Source organism: Ceratotherium simum, chromosome 14, assembly GCF_057802395.1.
Source record: "Ceratotherium simum simum isolate JZ-2026a chromosome 14, ASM5780239v1, whole genome shotgun sequence".
NCBI lineage: Eukaryota > Metazoa > Chordata > Mammalia > Perissodactyla > Rhinocerotidae > Ceratotherium > Ceratotherium simum.
In genome coordinates this window covers 59,983,644-60,000,332 of record NC_141913.1, presented here as the reverse complement: position 1 = coordinate 60,000,332, position 16,689 = coordinate 59,983,644, and the positions used below count along the sequence as shown (strand labels likewise).

Sequence of the window (16,689 nt, the reverse complement as noted above, 5' to 3'; positions counted from 1 at the left end):
AATTTATTCATCTTGTGAAAGAAGATATTCTCTTTGTTGTTGGGAGGTAGATATGGTAAACATTCGTTCTTCCTATGCTATGCAACGAAAACAATCATTTTGAACTCCACTATCTGCACATTTTCAAATCTTTTGCTCATCAACAAGAAAACAAAGATATCTGTTGTAAATTCCACATTTCATTCATAGTCCCTACCTTCAACTTTTTTGTACTCCTGGTCAAGGTTAACTTGTCTCTTGCTCACTTGTGAAAGCAGACCTAACCATATGTACACAGAATGATAAAACTGCCTTATGAACAGAAAATGCTCCCACTATTCACTTTCAATAATAATCAAATAATTAAAAGTTTTAAATAAAGATAAAATCACCCTTTTATCAAGGGCTTTAAGCATTTCAAAAGCAAATTTAATAGATATCACTAGATTTAAACATCTTGAGTATTAATTCACAGGACAGTGACAATATTCTTAGAATACACAATCTCCTTTTCACTGCAGTGCCTGACAGAGGTATAATATGGATGGGATCCAGCTGGCTCAAAAGCACTTCTACACGGAAGTGATGCTATTTCAGAGCGATAACTAGAACAGGGGACAAGCAATATGACCTCAACCTTAGCAAAAGTATAATACAATTTCAAACCAAGGAAACCTGAAATACTTTAAAATATGTTTATGTATGCTAAGACTTAAGGCAATGCTGTACAAAGACAAAGCACAGTACTGATCAGTGAAACAAAATTCAAATCTCAACCTTTGTAGTCATACAATTAAAAGCCTTAAATCACATTTCTAGGACTTTCTTCAAAAAAAGAATCATGGATATGCACAAAGATTTAGGTATAAGCATTAGGTATAAGTAAAAACATGAAAACAGCCTAAATGTCTAAACATTAAATAAAATGATTGTTTATCAATCTAACTCGAGGCCATGCAAGTATTAAAATTATATTACAGAAGAGCAGTTTTCAAACTAGGCAATTCGAAACTCTAAGGTATTTCAGTAATTATGCAATAATTGATTTTGCATTTGATATATTTTTAACAACTTCAAAAACTGAAAAAAAAAAAATCCATCATGGCATGTATTATAAATAAATTTAACATACGGAAAGCCTTCATTGAAACTCTTGTATTACCGCACTGAATAGTATCTTGAGAGTGTAAGAAGTAAAACCTAGAACCATCTCAAGTACTGACCTGAGATGAGAGTTAAAACAAGAGTGGAGTGTATCAGCCAGGCTCTGGCTAAGTAATTTCACTGTGTTTCTCATCTCATATAAACCATGATCCTACAAGGTTGGTACCAACCACCCTTATTTACAAATGAGGAAGCGGCTGCTCCCTGAAGCTAAGTGATTTCAGTGAGGGTTGGGCTGGCTCCTTCACAGGCCTGAGCTCTTGACTACACCCTCCTGCCCCGCACTCACACCAGGATCAAGACATGAACTGGACACCAAGGCTAATCCAACAGCAACTGTTATCAGCGACTCCGCCATTTGAAAATTTTTTGCTTGTCAAACGTCTCATGTGATATTTTTTAATGTTATATGTAATATTAAATATTTTAACTATGAGATCTGCTTATAAGTGGTAGATATCACTTTTACTTATTTTATATATTGGGTCTGTATATGATGTTGTTTGAAATAATAGTTCTGCTACTTAAAAATAACAGTTTGAAAACCATAGTTACACAAGATTAATGAAACAGGTAGTTACAATTTGTTAAGTGTGAAAAATAAAATTTATAATGAAACAAAAAAAGCCACCAAAACAACAACTCAAACCTCATGCATAGAGTACAGACTGAAAGGATGTAATCCTAACAGCTAAGAGCGATAATTAGGAAAATTTTTATAATTTTCTAATTGCTTTTCTGTGTTTTACAGGGAAGGCAGCCACATATCTGACCTCTTTAACAAGGAAAAAGAGCAGTCTATAATGTTTATTCTTTAAAGAACTCATATTATCAGCACCTTAAAATTTCTATGTCTACCTCTAATTGGATCACCATTTTACCAAATCTCCAAGAAACACCAATCTAGTGTTAAGCAAAGATAGAACTCATAAAATGTTGAATGAATGAATAATTAATGAATGAAATATCTGTAATATCTCTGTACTATTAGATGACCTTTAATATAAAACTTAATGCAATAATGAGGATAATAATAGAGATTATGGCAATATATTTACTGAATGCACAGGCTACATCCACAGGAATACGAAAATCTATTTTTTAATGAAGGCTTCAGGTGTAAGGTATATATTCTAACATTGAACATTATAAAGATCTCAGCTGCGTTAAAAGAACCACCCTCAATGTCTCCTTGTCAACATGAGTAACAGGCCGTGAGATCTTCAGCTCCAGGATGAAGAAGGCTCACACTCCGATTCAGGCCCCAAAGTTCAGCTGAGTAAGTTCCAAAGACAGATGTCATTCAACTGCCTGCAAACTCTGTGGTGTCTCACCAACCACCTCCTGAGCTGCGAACTCACTCTCACCGGCTCCAGGTGCAGCTTGATCTAGCTGCAACCTCCACCCCGTCTTATTTTCCACTCTGCCCTCTCTACATACCTTTTCATGTAGTAAGACAGGATTCTTTACCTTGCCTGAATATGTCTCGTACGTCTCTGCACCTGTGTGAGAAGTATGCCTTTGCGAAGTAACTGTGCAGTCTGGCAGAGATCACGTAGTCATTGTGGGCCTCAGTGAGTGGACTGAGCACACATGATCTCTAACATGCTCTCAGCACAAAATGCTACACTGTTGCATGACCTCCTGCATCCTGGTAGAACATACACGTGTCTCTGAAATTTACCCATCTTTTAAGCCACGGCTGAAACACTGTCTCCTCAAGGAAGACTTCATTGTGGCTGAACTTGTTGCTTCTCTATGCACTCCCCTGGCCTCTTTAGTTACCCACTGAAATGTGTATTAATATTATTTGTGAATATTATAAGTCACCTATTATGCCATAATATCCGTAAAGGCAGGAAACATTTGTTATATTGTCTTCATGGCCTAAACAAGTGCTTCACTCATAGTAGATGAGCTACCAAATGCAAAGAATAATTGATTAATTGGAACAGATCCTTACTTTGGCAAAGAAGTAAAATCACCTGAAATTCAGGTGTACTAAAGGATTATAAAACCTAAATGTTAAGATTATAAAAAATGGAAAAGAACTTTACAATCTTAAAAAATCACGAAAATTAGGGGGTAAAAGAAATTTTCAACCTAATAAATGAATCACTTTAAATTGTGCTAATTCAGGTTGATCAGAAAAACTATCCTTTTACAGTGAATTTAACAGGATTTAATCCGTCCTGGTGACCACTTGATTCTCCTTGCTCAGTATGGAGCCATTACCTGTAGTCGCACCAGGGGCATCTGTAGGGCTTCTCTCCGGTGTGTACCCGTTTATGCCGAGTCAGATGAGACTGGGTTGTAGAAGCAAAGTTACACTCATCACACTTGAAAGGTTTTTCTCCTGTAATATATCAAGAAGTGTTGTACATGAATAATTATAAGAATTGGAAATGAAGGGCTAAACCTGTTCTTGACAATTTAAAAGAATCTTATTTCCATGAAATTGTAAGGACATAGTTCATACACATATTCAGGACATTTGAATATTCACTCTAGAGTGAGAAAGTTAGAAGATACCAGTGACTTTTATTTCTATCTTGGAAAAGAGGCAGGGTACGCACTCTGTCACTCACACGTGGCTCACACTAACAGGAGTCTAAGCCTCAGCACTGTACTTGGAGTCCTTTAACAAACTGGTTACATTAGAGCCATTACAAAAATCTCAGTAAGGTTAAAAACCATGGAAAAGCATAAAACAGAGATATACTTTAATTATATAAAATTATTAAAACATTAAAATCTTAAAGTGAAGTTTAAGTTTCATATAAACTTACTAAAATCTTAAAGTTAAATATGAAGAAAATTATAAAATAAAGCTATAAATTGCTACCAATTAAAAACTTAGAAGTAAAGACGAATTATAGTTCACTAAGTTGAAAAAAAGGTACAGAGGCCTCACAGAAACATTTAAAATAATATTTAATAGCACTTTAAATTTTATCTCCCCTGTGTAGATATAACAGATGTGTCCACATACACATTTCACCCATGAGCTGGTTCAAGGGCTTGCACAGGACTCACGGCTGGTCCTTTGATTGACACCTTTCTCTCCTTTAACCACCACTCCTTCACACACACAGTCAAAGAAATCATCAAGTCTTAATCAGTTTTTAATTCCACTAGCTATACTGGCTGGTCAGCACTTGAAACCTGGCTATTTAATTTTAATTAATGTAAATTTAAATTTAAAAATTGAGGGCCAGCCCAGTGGCGTAGTGGTTAAGTTCACACGCTCCACTCTGGCAGCCCCGGGTTTGCAGGTTCAGGTCCCAGGCATGGACCTACGCACCGCTTATCAAGCCATGCTGTGGCAGGGGTCCCACGTATAAAGTAGAGGAAGATGGGCATGGATGTCAGCCCAGGGCCAATCTTCCTCAGCAAAAAGAGGAGGATTGGCAACAGATGTTAGCTCAGTGACAATCTTCCTCACCAAAAAAAAAAAAAAAAAAAAAAAAAATTGATACTGGATTCACCTACTGAAAAGATGTTTAAGTCTGTTTGGAACAGCTTGAGAATGTGAATCTACTTTTTGAAGTGTAAATTTTATCTAGTCTAAATATAGATTATGGATTTCAGATGAAAGTTTAGCTTCTGAATTGAGATGTGTTAGAAGTGTAAAATACACACCAAATTTCAAACTCCTAGAACAAAAAAACTATCGCTAATGATGTTATGTTGATTTCATGTTGAAATGATAATCATTTGGATGTATTTGGTTAAACTACTTAAAAGAATACTTTCACCTGTTACTTTTTCCTTTTTTTAATATGGTTCCCAGGAAACCTGAAATGACATGTGTAGCTCGCATCACGTCTATCGGACAGTGGTGAACTGAAGAAAACCTCAGCATCTCTTCCCCCAAAACAGTTATAATAGACACTGATACTCTTCTCAATAAACAATTTTCCTGGGAAATTTTACATATAGCATGGATTAATTTTACATCTGTTCAATAATTCTACCAGTGTTTTTATAAAAGTTTTATAAGTATACTGACACACAGAAAATGAAGGATGAAATATCTTGGTTTAAAATTACTCTATATCAATTCAGCTAGCAACAAAATGATATCTGTCCTGAAAATCAGAACGTTTAGACATTTCTCCTATATTTCCTAAGCCTATTTATATGTCCTTAACCATAACTGCAGTAACATTTAACTGAATGCATACACATCTCATCCAATGGTGCTTCATCTGCCACCACAGCCCAGGGTAGCAGTTAGAAGAAGCCAGATGGACTTCAATCCCAATCCAGGTTTTGCCATATTTCACTCCCTACCTGTAAAACCCCCTGAGCACAATCAGGAGAGTAATACCACCAAACAAGCAGGGTTAATTGTGAGGATTAAGGAAGACAAAGCACACGCAAAGTACTTAGCAGGGTGCTCAATAACCAGTTGCTTTTATCATTATTATGATAGGACTGCCCAAACTCCTCACTCACAAAGATAAAAGAAGTGCACACAAACAGTTCCCATCAAGATCTCATAACCCGTAAAAAGACAAACCCATAGCATACATAAAACAACTCATCGTTCGCAGAGTTAGTGAATTTAACATAAAGACATCATTTAACAGACTCTACCAGGTAGAATATGATTTACTCTATGAAAAAGAAGATCACATACACAGCAGAGTAAAAACGTTGGAGTTGAGAAAGATATTTGTCTCTTTTAGCCATCTGTTCTTAAAATAAATCCCATCTACAACACCCCAATCAAGTGATCACCCAGGGTCACCTTGAATAACTCTCTGTTCTCAGTTTCTAAACTGCTGGTTAAGTCACTTAAATTGCTATAGACAACTGATTGGACTGAACTGACAAACAAAAACTCACTTTCCTCATGATGGCAGGTTTTGCTTTTATTTGAGACAATATATGCTCTTCATATTACATAAGGCTAAAGAAAATAGCTCAATCTCTTCAAATTTGATACTGGAATATTCTACATCATGGAAACATACAAACATCCACACATAAGCATATCTGAAAACTTCCAGATTCATTATAAAAACAGAATTGTTCATTAAATTCAATGATGAGTACTTTAATTGTATAGCAATGTCAAAGAGTGGTTCACGTGGAAACAGAAACACAAAGCAAAGCCCTCATCTGGATTAAAACACACGTATGATTAATAATCTCACTAACTTGACATATCTGTCTAGACTGACCACGCGAGGCAGAAGGAAAGTACCACCACAATCAAGATCAGGAACACAACCATCACCCCTGAAGGTTTCCTCATACCCCTTTCTCTCCTGATCATCCTGTCCTCAGGCAAACACTTATCTGCTCTCTGTCACTACATATGAGTTACATTTTCCAGAAATTTATATCCATGGAAACACATACTACGTGCTCTCTTTTGTCTGGCCTCTTTCTCACAGCATTATTTTGTGACAAATTCAAGTTGCTCCAGGTGTAAATATTTCATTTATTTTTATCACTGAGTAGTAGAGTAGTATTTCATTATATGACTGTACCACAGTCTGTTTATCCATTCTTCCACTAAAGGGCATTCGAGTTGCTTTCACATTGGGGTATTACAAATAGAGCTGCTATGAATCTTCATGTGCAAGTCTTTGCTTAGACACATATTTCCTTTTCTCTTGTGCAAGTATCTAGGAGTGGAATGGCTGGATCATATGGCAGGTACACACTAATTTTGTAAGAAACTGTCCACCTGTTTTCCAAAGTGGTTTGATCATTTTACATTCCTACCAGCTGTGTAAGAGAGTGCCTGTTGGTGTGGGCAGTGCTTTAAATCTGTATTTCTCTAATGATGTTGAGGATCTTTTCATGTGCTTATTTGCCATGTATTTATATTCTTTGGTGAAGTGCCTGTTTGAATCTTTGACCCTTTTTTAATTGGTTGTTTTCTAAATTGTGTTTTGAGACTTCTTTATATATTACAAACACAAATCCTTTATAAGATTTGTGATTTACACATATTTTTTCCCTGTCCGTGGTTTGTCTTTCCATTATCTTCAGTGTCTTTTGACAAGAAGTCATTCATTTATAAAGTTTTCATTTATCAATTTATATTTTTTCAAGTTATGATTTTTTTCATTTATGAATCAGGTTTTTGATATGGTATCTAAGAAATCTTCGATAATTTACGGTCACAAAGATTTTCCTCCTAAATTTTCTTCTAGAATATACAGTTTTAAGTTTTATATTTAGATTACGATCATTTTGAGTTAATTTTTGTATATGGTATGATATATGGATCAAAGTTCATTTTTACTGCATACGGACAGCCAACTGTTCCAGCACCATATATTACAAAGATTAAACTGCCTTTGCTCCTTTGTCAAAAAACAATTGACCATGTCGGTGTGGGTTTGCTCTGTCATCTCTGTTCCATTCCATCGATATATTTATCTACCTTGATGCCAATACCAGAATGACTCGATTACTATAGCTTTATAAGTCATGAAGTCAAGTAGAATAAGTCCTCAAGTTTGTTCATCTTTCTCCAAGTTGTTTGAGTATTTCAGACCAATGCATTTCCATATGAATTTTAAAATCAGCTTGTCAATTTCTTTAAAAAAAAAAAAAAAAGCCTGATGGGATTTGAAGTGATCAATGTGAGAGGAAATGAAATCTTAACAATATTGAGTCTCCTGATCCATGAACATGGTATATCACTCTATTTAGGTCTTCTTTAATTTCTCTTAGCAGTATTTTGAAGTTTCCAATGTAGAGGCTTTACACATCCTTTGCTCGCTTTATCTCTAAATATTGTCATCTTGGTCAAAAACAATTGAGAAATATATGCATAGATCTATTCTGTTCCATACGACAATACAATACTATCATGATTATTGGAGCTATATAATAAGACTTCAAGTTAGGTAGTATAAATCTCCCAGTTTTAACATAATGAATCCAAGTGGTCAATTTAAAGATATTTTTAATTAATAAAATCCACAAATATATTCTGTAGTCTTCTTATTCCATTCGACATAAGTGTTTGAAGATCTGTTGGCATCATAACTCATTGCTACCTTGTTTATTCTAACAGCCTTGCAAGATACCTTTAATTTATCCATTTTTCGTGGATGTAGCAGGAATCTGGAGGGGGTAAAAGAGTGACATTATGGACTTACTGTCTGAGTGAGTGGTATAAATTAAAGGTCATGTAAGCTCTTCAAAGTTAATTTCATTGGTTCAGAGGCTTAACATAGCACTTAAAAAACATAGCAAGTGTAGCTTACTTCATTTAACCTTTTATGGCACACATTTTAATTTAACACATTTTTATGTGACACAATTTAAACTTAAAAAAACACTTTTAAAGAAATGTCATTTATATTCTCTATAATTCTAATAATTTGAAATTCATATTAAGCTAGCATTATATTGCAATAAACTATAAATTGTCATTTCATATTTAACTTGATAATGCAATAGATTAAATTGTGTAATATTAAGAAATTCTGAGTTATATACAGGCTGACAGAGAAAAAATATAATGCTACCAAAATATGCTACATAAAATACTATGCTATAACCACTAAGTAAGGAAGGCTCAAGCATGTCTAGGCTCTTGATAGGAGAAGAACTCCATGTCAACTTATGCAAACTACAGTTTATTCAGATTTGTACATAAGTGAATAATTAACAAAATAGTTAATAAAAGAATATTAATTTTGTTACATGTTCAACACTGGTGTTTGAATATGTTGTGTTTTTTTTTTTAAATCCAGAAAGATAATTTTTTCAGGTAATTTCCTTAGGAAAATGTACTTCAGAAATACAGAAGTACTTTCTTGTTTGTTAATCTCAATATATAGCTAAAAAAATCCACTCAACTTCCAGGTTATAAAATTTGAAAGAAAATCTTACAAATTTTAAATAAGTATTTCAGTTTGCTAATATTTGTTAATGCTTAAAATGAGATAGGTACTGTATGAAGAGGTATACACACTTGTCAAGGAAAAATTTTTGACAGACTGATCAAATTGATTTGGTGCATCGGGAACAATACTTCTGAAAATCCTTTGTCTTTCTAAAGCCAGAGGAAGAATAAATCTACAAGTAAGATATTAATTACTAAGAACAATGCTATCTTTAAGTCAAAAGGGCTACCTGTATAATCCTACTCAAAAATGCAGAACAAAGGTGAAAGTTCCTTTCCTCCTGATTTTTCCTTACGTGACATAACAAGTACATATTACTTTAAATTGTGTTGCTCTCCATACTTTCATTTATGAGCAATAGTCTTGGCCAAAATAACAGTTAAGGAATATTCTGCATCTTAGGTCCCTCTGATAGAAAAGTAAAAGAAAGCCAGAGCAGGGACACCAGAATGGCTATCGACATGGAGTGGTACCCTTTCTGTGTCAACAATCTGTCAGACAGGCTGAACACTTCTCATGGAAACTCACACCTCGCATTCCTTTGGGCAAGCTGGTGGTTATTACGCTGGCCAAGACTCTTCAACTACACGTGAGGATTTGCTCCTGTGCCCTTGAATCAAGGGTCTCTGACAGGTGATAAAAGTAAATCTTGGGATGGAAGATGTCTTGTGTCAGCCCCCAGACAGTCCGTATTGCAGTAGGGAATGATTTACGCCATTTGGAACACTTTTGATACCCATCCCTTTCCAAGCTGATTGTAATTTGCGTGGGCACTCTGGTAAAAAGGTAAACCATGTCAAAGAGGAATACATCAGAGAAACACATATTTCAAATGCACCATACAATTCTGGCCTTGAAAACAAAAACTTCTGTGTTGCTTAAATATTATAAATCCAGCATAAAAGCTAAGGGCCTAGACTGAGCTGTACTAAGCTGTTTGGTTGAAGCAAATAGTTTTAAGAACTGACTTTGGTATTAAAGAATCATGTTTGATTTGTGCCACAGAGGCAGATAAATGCCAAAAAGACTGATGCTTCCGTCTGTGAGACATTGTCCTATATGGTATAAAGTTAATAGCAAAGTAATAAGGAGCCTCTGGACCTGACATAAAATACAAAGTTGTGCCTGCTCGATGCAAGCTTTGTGATCGATCACCTGTAAACGCCTGTGATCACAGCACTACTGTCCCCACTGCACTGGCAAGAGGCAGCTCTGCCATGCTGGCAAAGGTGCACACAGGAGGGTCTGCTGGCCCCAGGGCCACACCAGCGTGTGACCAGGTGAGCCACAATGACATGTGAATGGTAACAACTCGGGCATCAATAAACTGAAAACATTAAGAATAAAAAACCCCACATGAACACACTTTACTATACACATATTTCCAACTCCCCCAAGACAGCTGCCAAGGATGACTGCCATCCACTGGGCCTCTTCTGCCATCTCTTACGCTGAATCTTTATGTCACCAGATTAGGAAAACGTGATCGTGGGTTGCTACTGTAAACTTAAAACGGACTTTTATCTTTATAAAGTTAAGTTTGTGTTTCCAACATTATGTTAAACATTGGAAATTTCTCATTGACTCAATAATAACTCTTACCTCATATGGAAATTTGAATCATATAAACTCAAGACCTCAAAGGGATGGCTAGCATTAATTTTCACTGACCTTACAAATACCATAACAGGCATTAAAGCTACCTGTAGCTAACCGTTAAATATATCAAGAATCAAAATGTACCACAATCAACATATTTCATGTATCTTAATTTCATGCCATTTTGAGTATAAACTGCCAAACTCAACCATTCTCACGGTACCCAAAGAAAAGTCCAATATTTAGTTACAAATTGTGTTAACACATGATTTATCACCTAAACTAGATCACTTTTGAGAGTAAAAAGTGGTTCTATTAATAATCAGAAGGAACAATGCAGTAACAGCACTGTGCCAGGCACGTATAATTTAGAATTATTAAAATAATTACTTATAAGATCTATTATACAAACCAAGTAGGTAATCAATTTTAATAAAAGTTTAAAACTTTTCATCCATAACAGTTCCTAACCCAGATATATATATGTTATTTTGTTGAATCATCAAGAATGCACGTCATGAAAACAATCCTCTTCAATGTCCACATCTACTTATCTTGCCCTCCTTGCTGCTATCCATTCTTAATAGCAAAAATAATTGCAACAGCGGTGACCTAAAACACATCTACTTGTTCCAACTTGCAGAGGATTGCTGGCTAGAGAGTTAGGTAGTCAGGTAGGCCGAGAGAGATGGGAAGGGAGAGCCGTAGACAAGTACCTGGCAGCTAAGGAGAAAGGGGGTGAGTATGCACGCAGGTGGGGAGGGGCTGGCCTACAGGAAAAGGCAAGCCTGAGAGGGACACGGACTCCCCAGCTTCACCTAGGACGCCCACGGCTGTCTTGCCTACAGAGAAAAGAGCCTGATGTATCTGAGCTTTGGAGGACAAACTCTTTTTTCCTTCCTACTTAACATGAATTTACAGAGGACACCTGATCCATAAAACATGCAGTAGGCCTACTTTTTAAATATATAAAAACAGACGAATTAAAATCTTATGTATTTTAGATAGACCCCCAAGTACATGGATTTTATAAAAACTGAAAAGACAAGCAATCGAGGGCCAAGAGTGGATGCTGGGGTGCCTGCCTGGACCAGCTTTCCCCTGCCGAGGAGGCTGAGGGCCAGGTGGCCATACTGACCTGTGTGCTGCCGGCGGTGTTTGGTGAGGGCGTGCCGCGTCCCGCCGGCAAAGCCACAGAGGTCGCACAGGAACGACTTCTCGCCTGTTGCAACAATAAACAGATGAGGGACTGCGGAGGTCACAGATCATTAAAACATATCTATCAAGGCTTTCAGGGTTACTAATTCCTCCAATCAAATGTTTCCATGTAAATATGTCAAATGGGAATGAAATTACCACTGCGGTTTATTGACTGTGATAAAATCTGAAAAGCACCACTGAACATAATTACATACTTGTCAGACCCATAAAAATTAGCTTTATTATCAATGGAATGGTTTTGTACAACTTCATTTCTGGTAGATGTCTTCCAGATGGGGCTGCTTTATGCACTTGAACAGTTTTTATGCATATCCTGATTTTTTACAATTCCCATACATCTGGCCTTTCTGAGCTGAGTAAAGATTGCTTGGAATAGTTAATATACAGTATATATATGATTCTGCTTAAATAAAACATATTGAATTTTCTAACAACTGAAGCATATTGAATTGGTTTTACATGATTCTATCAGGGTCTTCTTTAATAACTTCTTACTTAATAATATGAATTAAATTGTTTCCTTGAACATACTGAAAATCCCAAGTAACAATAAAATCTACTTTACTCAGTACCAATAGCAATTCAATACTGTTTATGTTTCTCAAACTTTTGTGGCATAAAAAATGAAGTCTAGGGATTCCTAAATAAATTGTACAATAACTCCTGTTATTCATCTTTAATGATAACTCTGGACTGGAAACCTCTGCAACAATTAGAGACAGGTTTGGCAGACTTCGTATTTGTTAAAAGTGTGTAAATGCTTACTTTTTCAGCATTTTCACACAAGCTAACAGTTTGCCCAACAGTTTATAAATGCAATCTATCTTTCTACTGTAGCATATTTAGGCAATAAATGCTGGCAAGCGAGGCAGTTTATGCCATAAGGCTCATGAAGAAGGGCAAAAAAAAAAACCCAAAAATGCTAACCTCGGAAAGACACAGAGAAATTATAAAATACTTTTCCAGAAATAAAATAAATCATTTGTATCTATCTTTATCTACTTTATTCATTTAGATGTTTAATGCAACAACAAGTCTTTCAAGGGTTTTGCCCGAGTCAGCCAGCTTTGTTCTAAAACTTTTTGGTATATTATAATAGAAATTTAGCTTGAGGTATTTTTGAAACAGTAATTGCCTTTTTAAGGTTAGAAAAAATAGTAAATATAGGAAGGCAGAACAACTTCAGTAATCAAAAAGTGTCTTCCGTTACTTAAAAGCACTACTAGCTTTTCTAATTTAAATGAACGTGTACTAATTAAGAGAGTTTTAACCAAATTATATTTAATCGTATTTCCCAATGGTATGCTAAAATGTTCATTATTATCATCTGTAAATAAAGTTGAATTTAAGTATTTTTCCTATCTTTACTTTCCTATTTTGCGGTTAAGTTTATTCCTTGGCATCATTACTCCAGTATAGAAAAAAGAATAGAGTAGATGGGCTGTGAAGAATAAAGTTTAATTATAATCACTCATTTAATTATTTAATCAATTTGAAATATAAATCTGTCTAACTAGCTATATTATCAATTAAATAACACTGAAAATAGACTTTTTTTAAATCCCAAAAGATAATTTGCTCATTAATATTAACATACTATTCTATGTTGAGGCAAAATTGTTTTCTACGATTTATTCACCACCACAGTCTTGTGGACATTAAACCCTTGTGCATGCATGGGAATGCGTGTGTGTGCCAGCTCACACACATGCACACCACAAGCACACACGCACACGCATTTGGTGGTGTGGCAGTGGGAAGGTGGTGCTGGGCCATTCAACTAAAAATCTCTCATCAGGAAAGAGTATTATTATTACTTTGGATTCAAGAGAAGTATGATCCCTTTCTCTCATTTACCAACTTCTTTTGCAACCTACATCTTTGTTGTAAGATAAAAACACTAACAAAGAGAAAATCCTCATGAGATTTATACTCTTTACAGGTATATAAGCTTCACGTATAAATTAAGTGTTCTTTCCTTTCCTACTTTAAGATATGTATAGCTACAAAGACAAAATTATTAATTTTCCATGTGATTTGGTTCTAGATACATTAGTGACCTTGATTTTTTGATGTGTAGGATTTTACTTAGGATGCTAGTCTGCAATGCACTGTACGTCATATTTACCTTGGTGGCTTGATTTGTTTTTCATTCTAAATTCAATTTTCTCTTGCTTTTTTTTTTTTTTTGAGGGGGTGGGGGGTTAGGGTTGAATAGTGGGCACCAGAGTATTTTTCAAGAAAAAAATTTTTGAAGAAAAAACTAAATGTAATATTTCACTCAATATAAGGGAGTTCATTTAACATGCCATATTTATATGATAGTAGAAATATAATAGGAGACTTTTCTTAACAACTTGAATTAGTTTCAAGTGTGCCATTTTGCATTCAAATATAGAAAGACACGGAAACCAATCCTTTATTTTCTATTAGAAAACAGCCACTGTCCCCTATCTCTCATTATGGTGCAGACTACAAGACCTAACAACAAAAATCCATATTATTGATCCACCCAAGTCTCCACAATTATTCTTTAGAAGGAAACGCCAACGATAAATTACATCTGCACTGGCTTTTCATCTGCTGTTCGATATAAGTGATCTCTCAGGGCAGGCTGGAGACCTTAAATCGTCAACGCCCTTGTCAGGGAAGCTAAGGAGGCCTAGGCTTCCCACAAACTGCTTCAGAAGAACTTTTAACCTATAATTTCTAACAATAATATAGGATCCTTGGCAATCAGAAGAACATTTGAGAATGCTGATGAAAATTTATTTTTTTCCTTGAAACAAAATATTTTCTGAGAGGTGTAGAGAGAAAGAAGACCACAAAAATACCAACTAGCTCAAGGTAACACAGCTATCAAGAGACGAGGAGAGTACTCAACGACACACTTGTAGGGAGTTTAGGGGGCCACTGTCCTTAGATAATGAAAAACATATCATAAACAGCGAATATAACAACAGGGTATTAAGCGGATATATATTTATGAAGGTCCAAACTGAGAGTTCTCAGTACAATGCCTAGCACAGATGTACTCTAAATGCTGCTTTTACTATCAATTGGTTTAAATTCCATACAGTCCTTTAAATGTTTTGAAGTAAAATGTATGTGAATTTTTACTTCTTAAATATATATAATTATCTAAAAAATTTACAGTAGCTAAATCTAGATTGGTCTCTGTATTAATTATCAAAAACTCTTGGATGTGACAGTATTCTCCTTTGAGAAAAACATTAATTTGATTAAAAAAAATTTTTAATGGCACATAAAACCAAAATTCAATAATGGTCAAAAATATTACGGCACTGGGAGTTTAGATCAGTAACAAAATACAAGATTAGTTCTCTATGAAAACTTACTGTCCCCAAATGATCTTCTATCAAGATTACATCTAAGAGGATACGTTTAAACACTTATGCATATACGTACATACACACAACATAAATAAGCTTCTAAATATGAAACTTAATTTGGGTGAAACACATGCATACGCACACGCGCGTGTACACACATACACTAAAATGTCCCTAAGCATCATCGATAAACAATGAAATGATACTGTACCTTTTAATATTTAATTACCACAATCTAAAAACAAACTCTTCGAACAGGAAATCATTTCTATCGACTACTGCTGGGATAACTAATGCACATGTTCACATAGCCCCCCAGCCTCCCAGGACACAGACATAACATTGCACACCTGTGTGCGTCCTGTAGTGGTCTTTCATGGCGGAGGCCGTGAGGAATGAGTAATGGCACGTGGGCCAGGTACACTTAAATGGCTTTTCTCCCGTGTGGAGTTTCATGTGGTTGTTCAGGGCCCACTTCTCTGTGAAACTTCTGTCACATAAGTGGCACGTAAATTTCCTGCATGAAGGAGAGAGAAAACGATGTAAATACCACCCCCACAGTCCACCCAAGGCCCCAGACACAAGCGTGTTTGAACCCTGGAGTGTGGCGAGTACACAGACTTCGTGAGGAGAACTGCAGGCCTGGTCTGTCATGTCTGTATAACCAGGCATTGATTTTTCTGTCGAGGGCTGGCACTTCAGCCATTTATTCTCTGCTTTGCGGTTGGGCCCAACGGGTTTGAAAAATTCTGTTACAGTCCAGTCACCCCTGAGGCAAATGTGAGAATAGATTTCACCTGTACAGGCCTACACCACTTATCCAGGGCATGGGCTGTCAGAGCAAAGGCTAAATGAAAAGCTATCCATACTAAACTACTCAGACAACCCCTGCTCCCTGCCAGGCGGAGGTGGCGGGTGCTGCTGGCTGCCTTCAGAGCCCAGCCCCACCCAGAACAGCACTGCTCCTGCAATGCACCCAAATGCCCCACCACAGTGCTCCCAGGGGAAAAGGAAAACACCAGAGCCATTTCCTGAACAAGATGTCCTTCTGTGTTACCATACGGTACCTAAGAAGTGTCTGTTGATAAGAATAAAAAGAGTATAACTATAACTTTTAATAAAACACGTTTTCGAGAAAAATAAACCTCAATTATTTCCTGTATGAAAAAAAACTCTGAAAATAACAAATCAGTAAGTATTCACACTAGAAAATATTTCAGCCCCACACTTCACAAAGATCTTTTAATATCTTTAATAATCAAGGCAATATGAACCATAAACAAAAAACTTTAATACTTCCTCTGGTTGATCTTTTGTCTCTTTCAAAGCACTTGCATTCATGAAATCATCAATGAAATTTACTTTTTATGTCTAGGACAATTTACTTTAAAGCAATCCTTGTGACTAATAAAGTAGTGTCCAGCTAATTAATTCAGGATAATGAACAGTCAAATAAAAGCAAATTAAAACCCAATATTCAAAATTAA

The 16,689-nt window shown here is 35.8% G+C and overlaps 1 protein-coding gene across 1 annotated transcript in view; it reads right to left on the bottom strand.

Moving 5' to 3' along the window:
- The window catches only part of ZNF407 (zinc finger protein 407), a 458,423-nt gene that overhangs the window by 171,988 nt on the left and 269,746 nt on the right, over window positions 1-16,689 (bottom strand). Inside the window, exons 5-7 of the mRNA XM_004422642.3 lie at window positions 15,553-15,719; window positions 11,767-11,850; window positions 3,379-3,499 (exon numbers count right to left, since the gene is read on the bottom strand). Of these exons, the coding sequence (XP_004422699.1) occupies window positions 3,379-3,499; window positions 11,767-11,850; window positions 15,553-15,719 (372 nt within the window). The remainder of the gene's footprint in view (window positions 1-3,378; window positions 3,500-11,766; window positions 11,851-15,552; window positions 15,720-16,689) is intronic.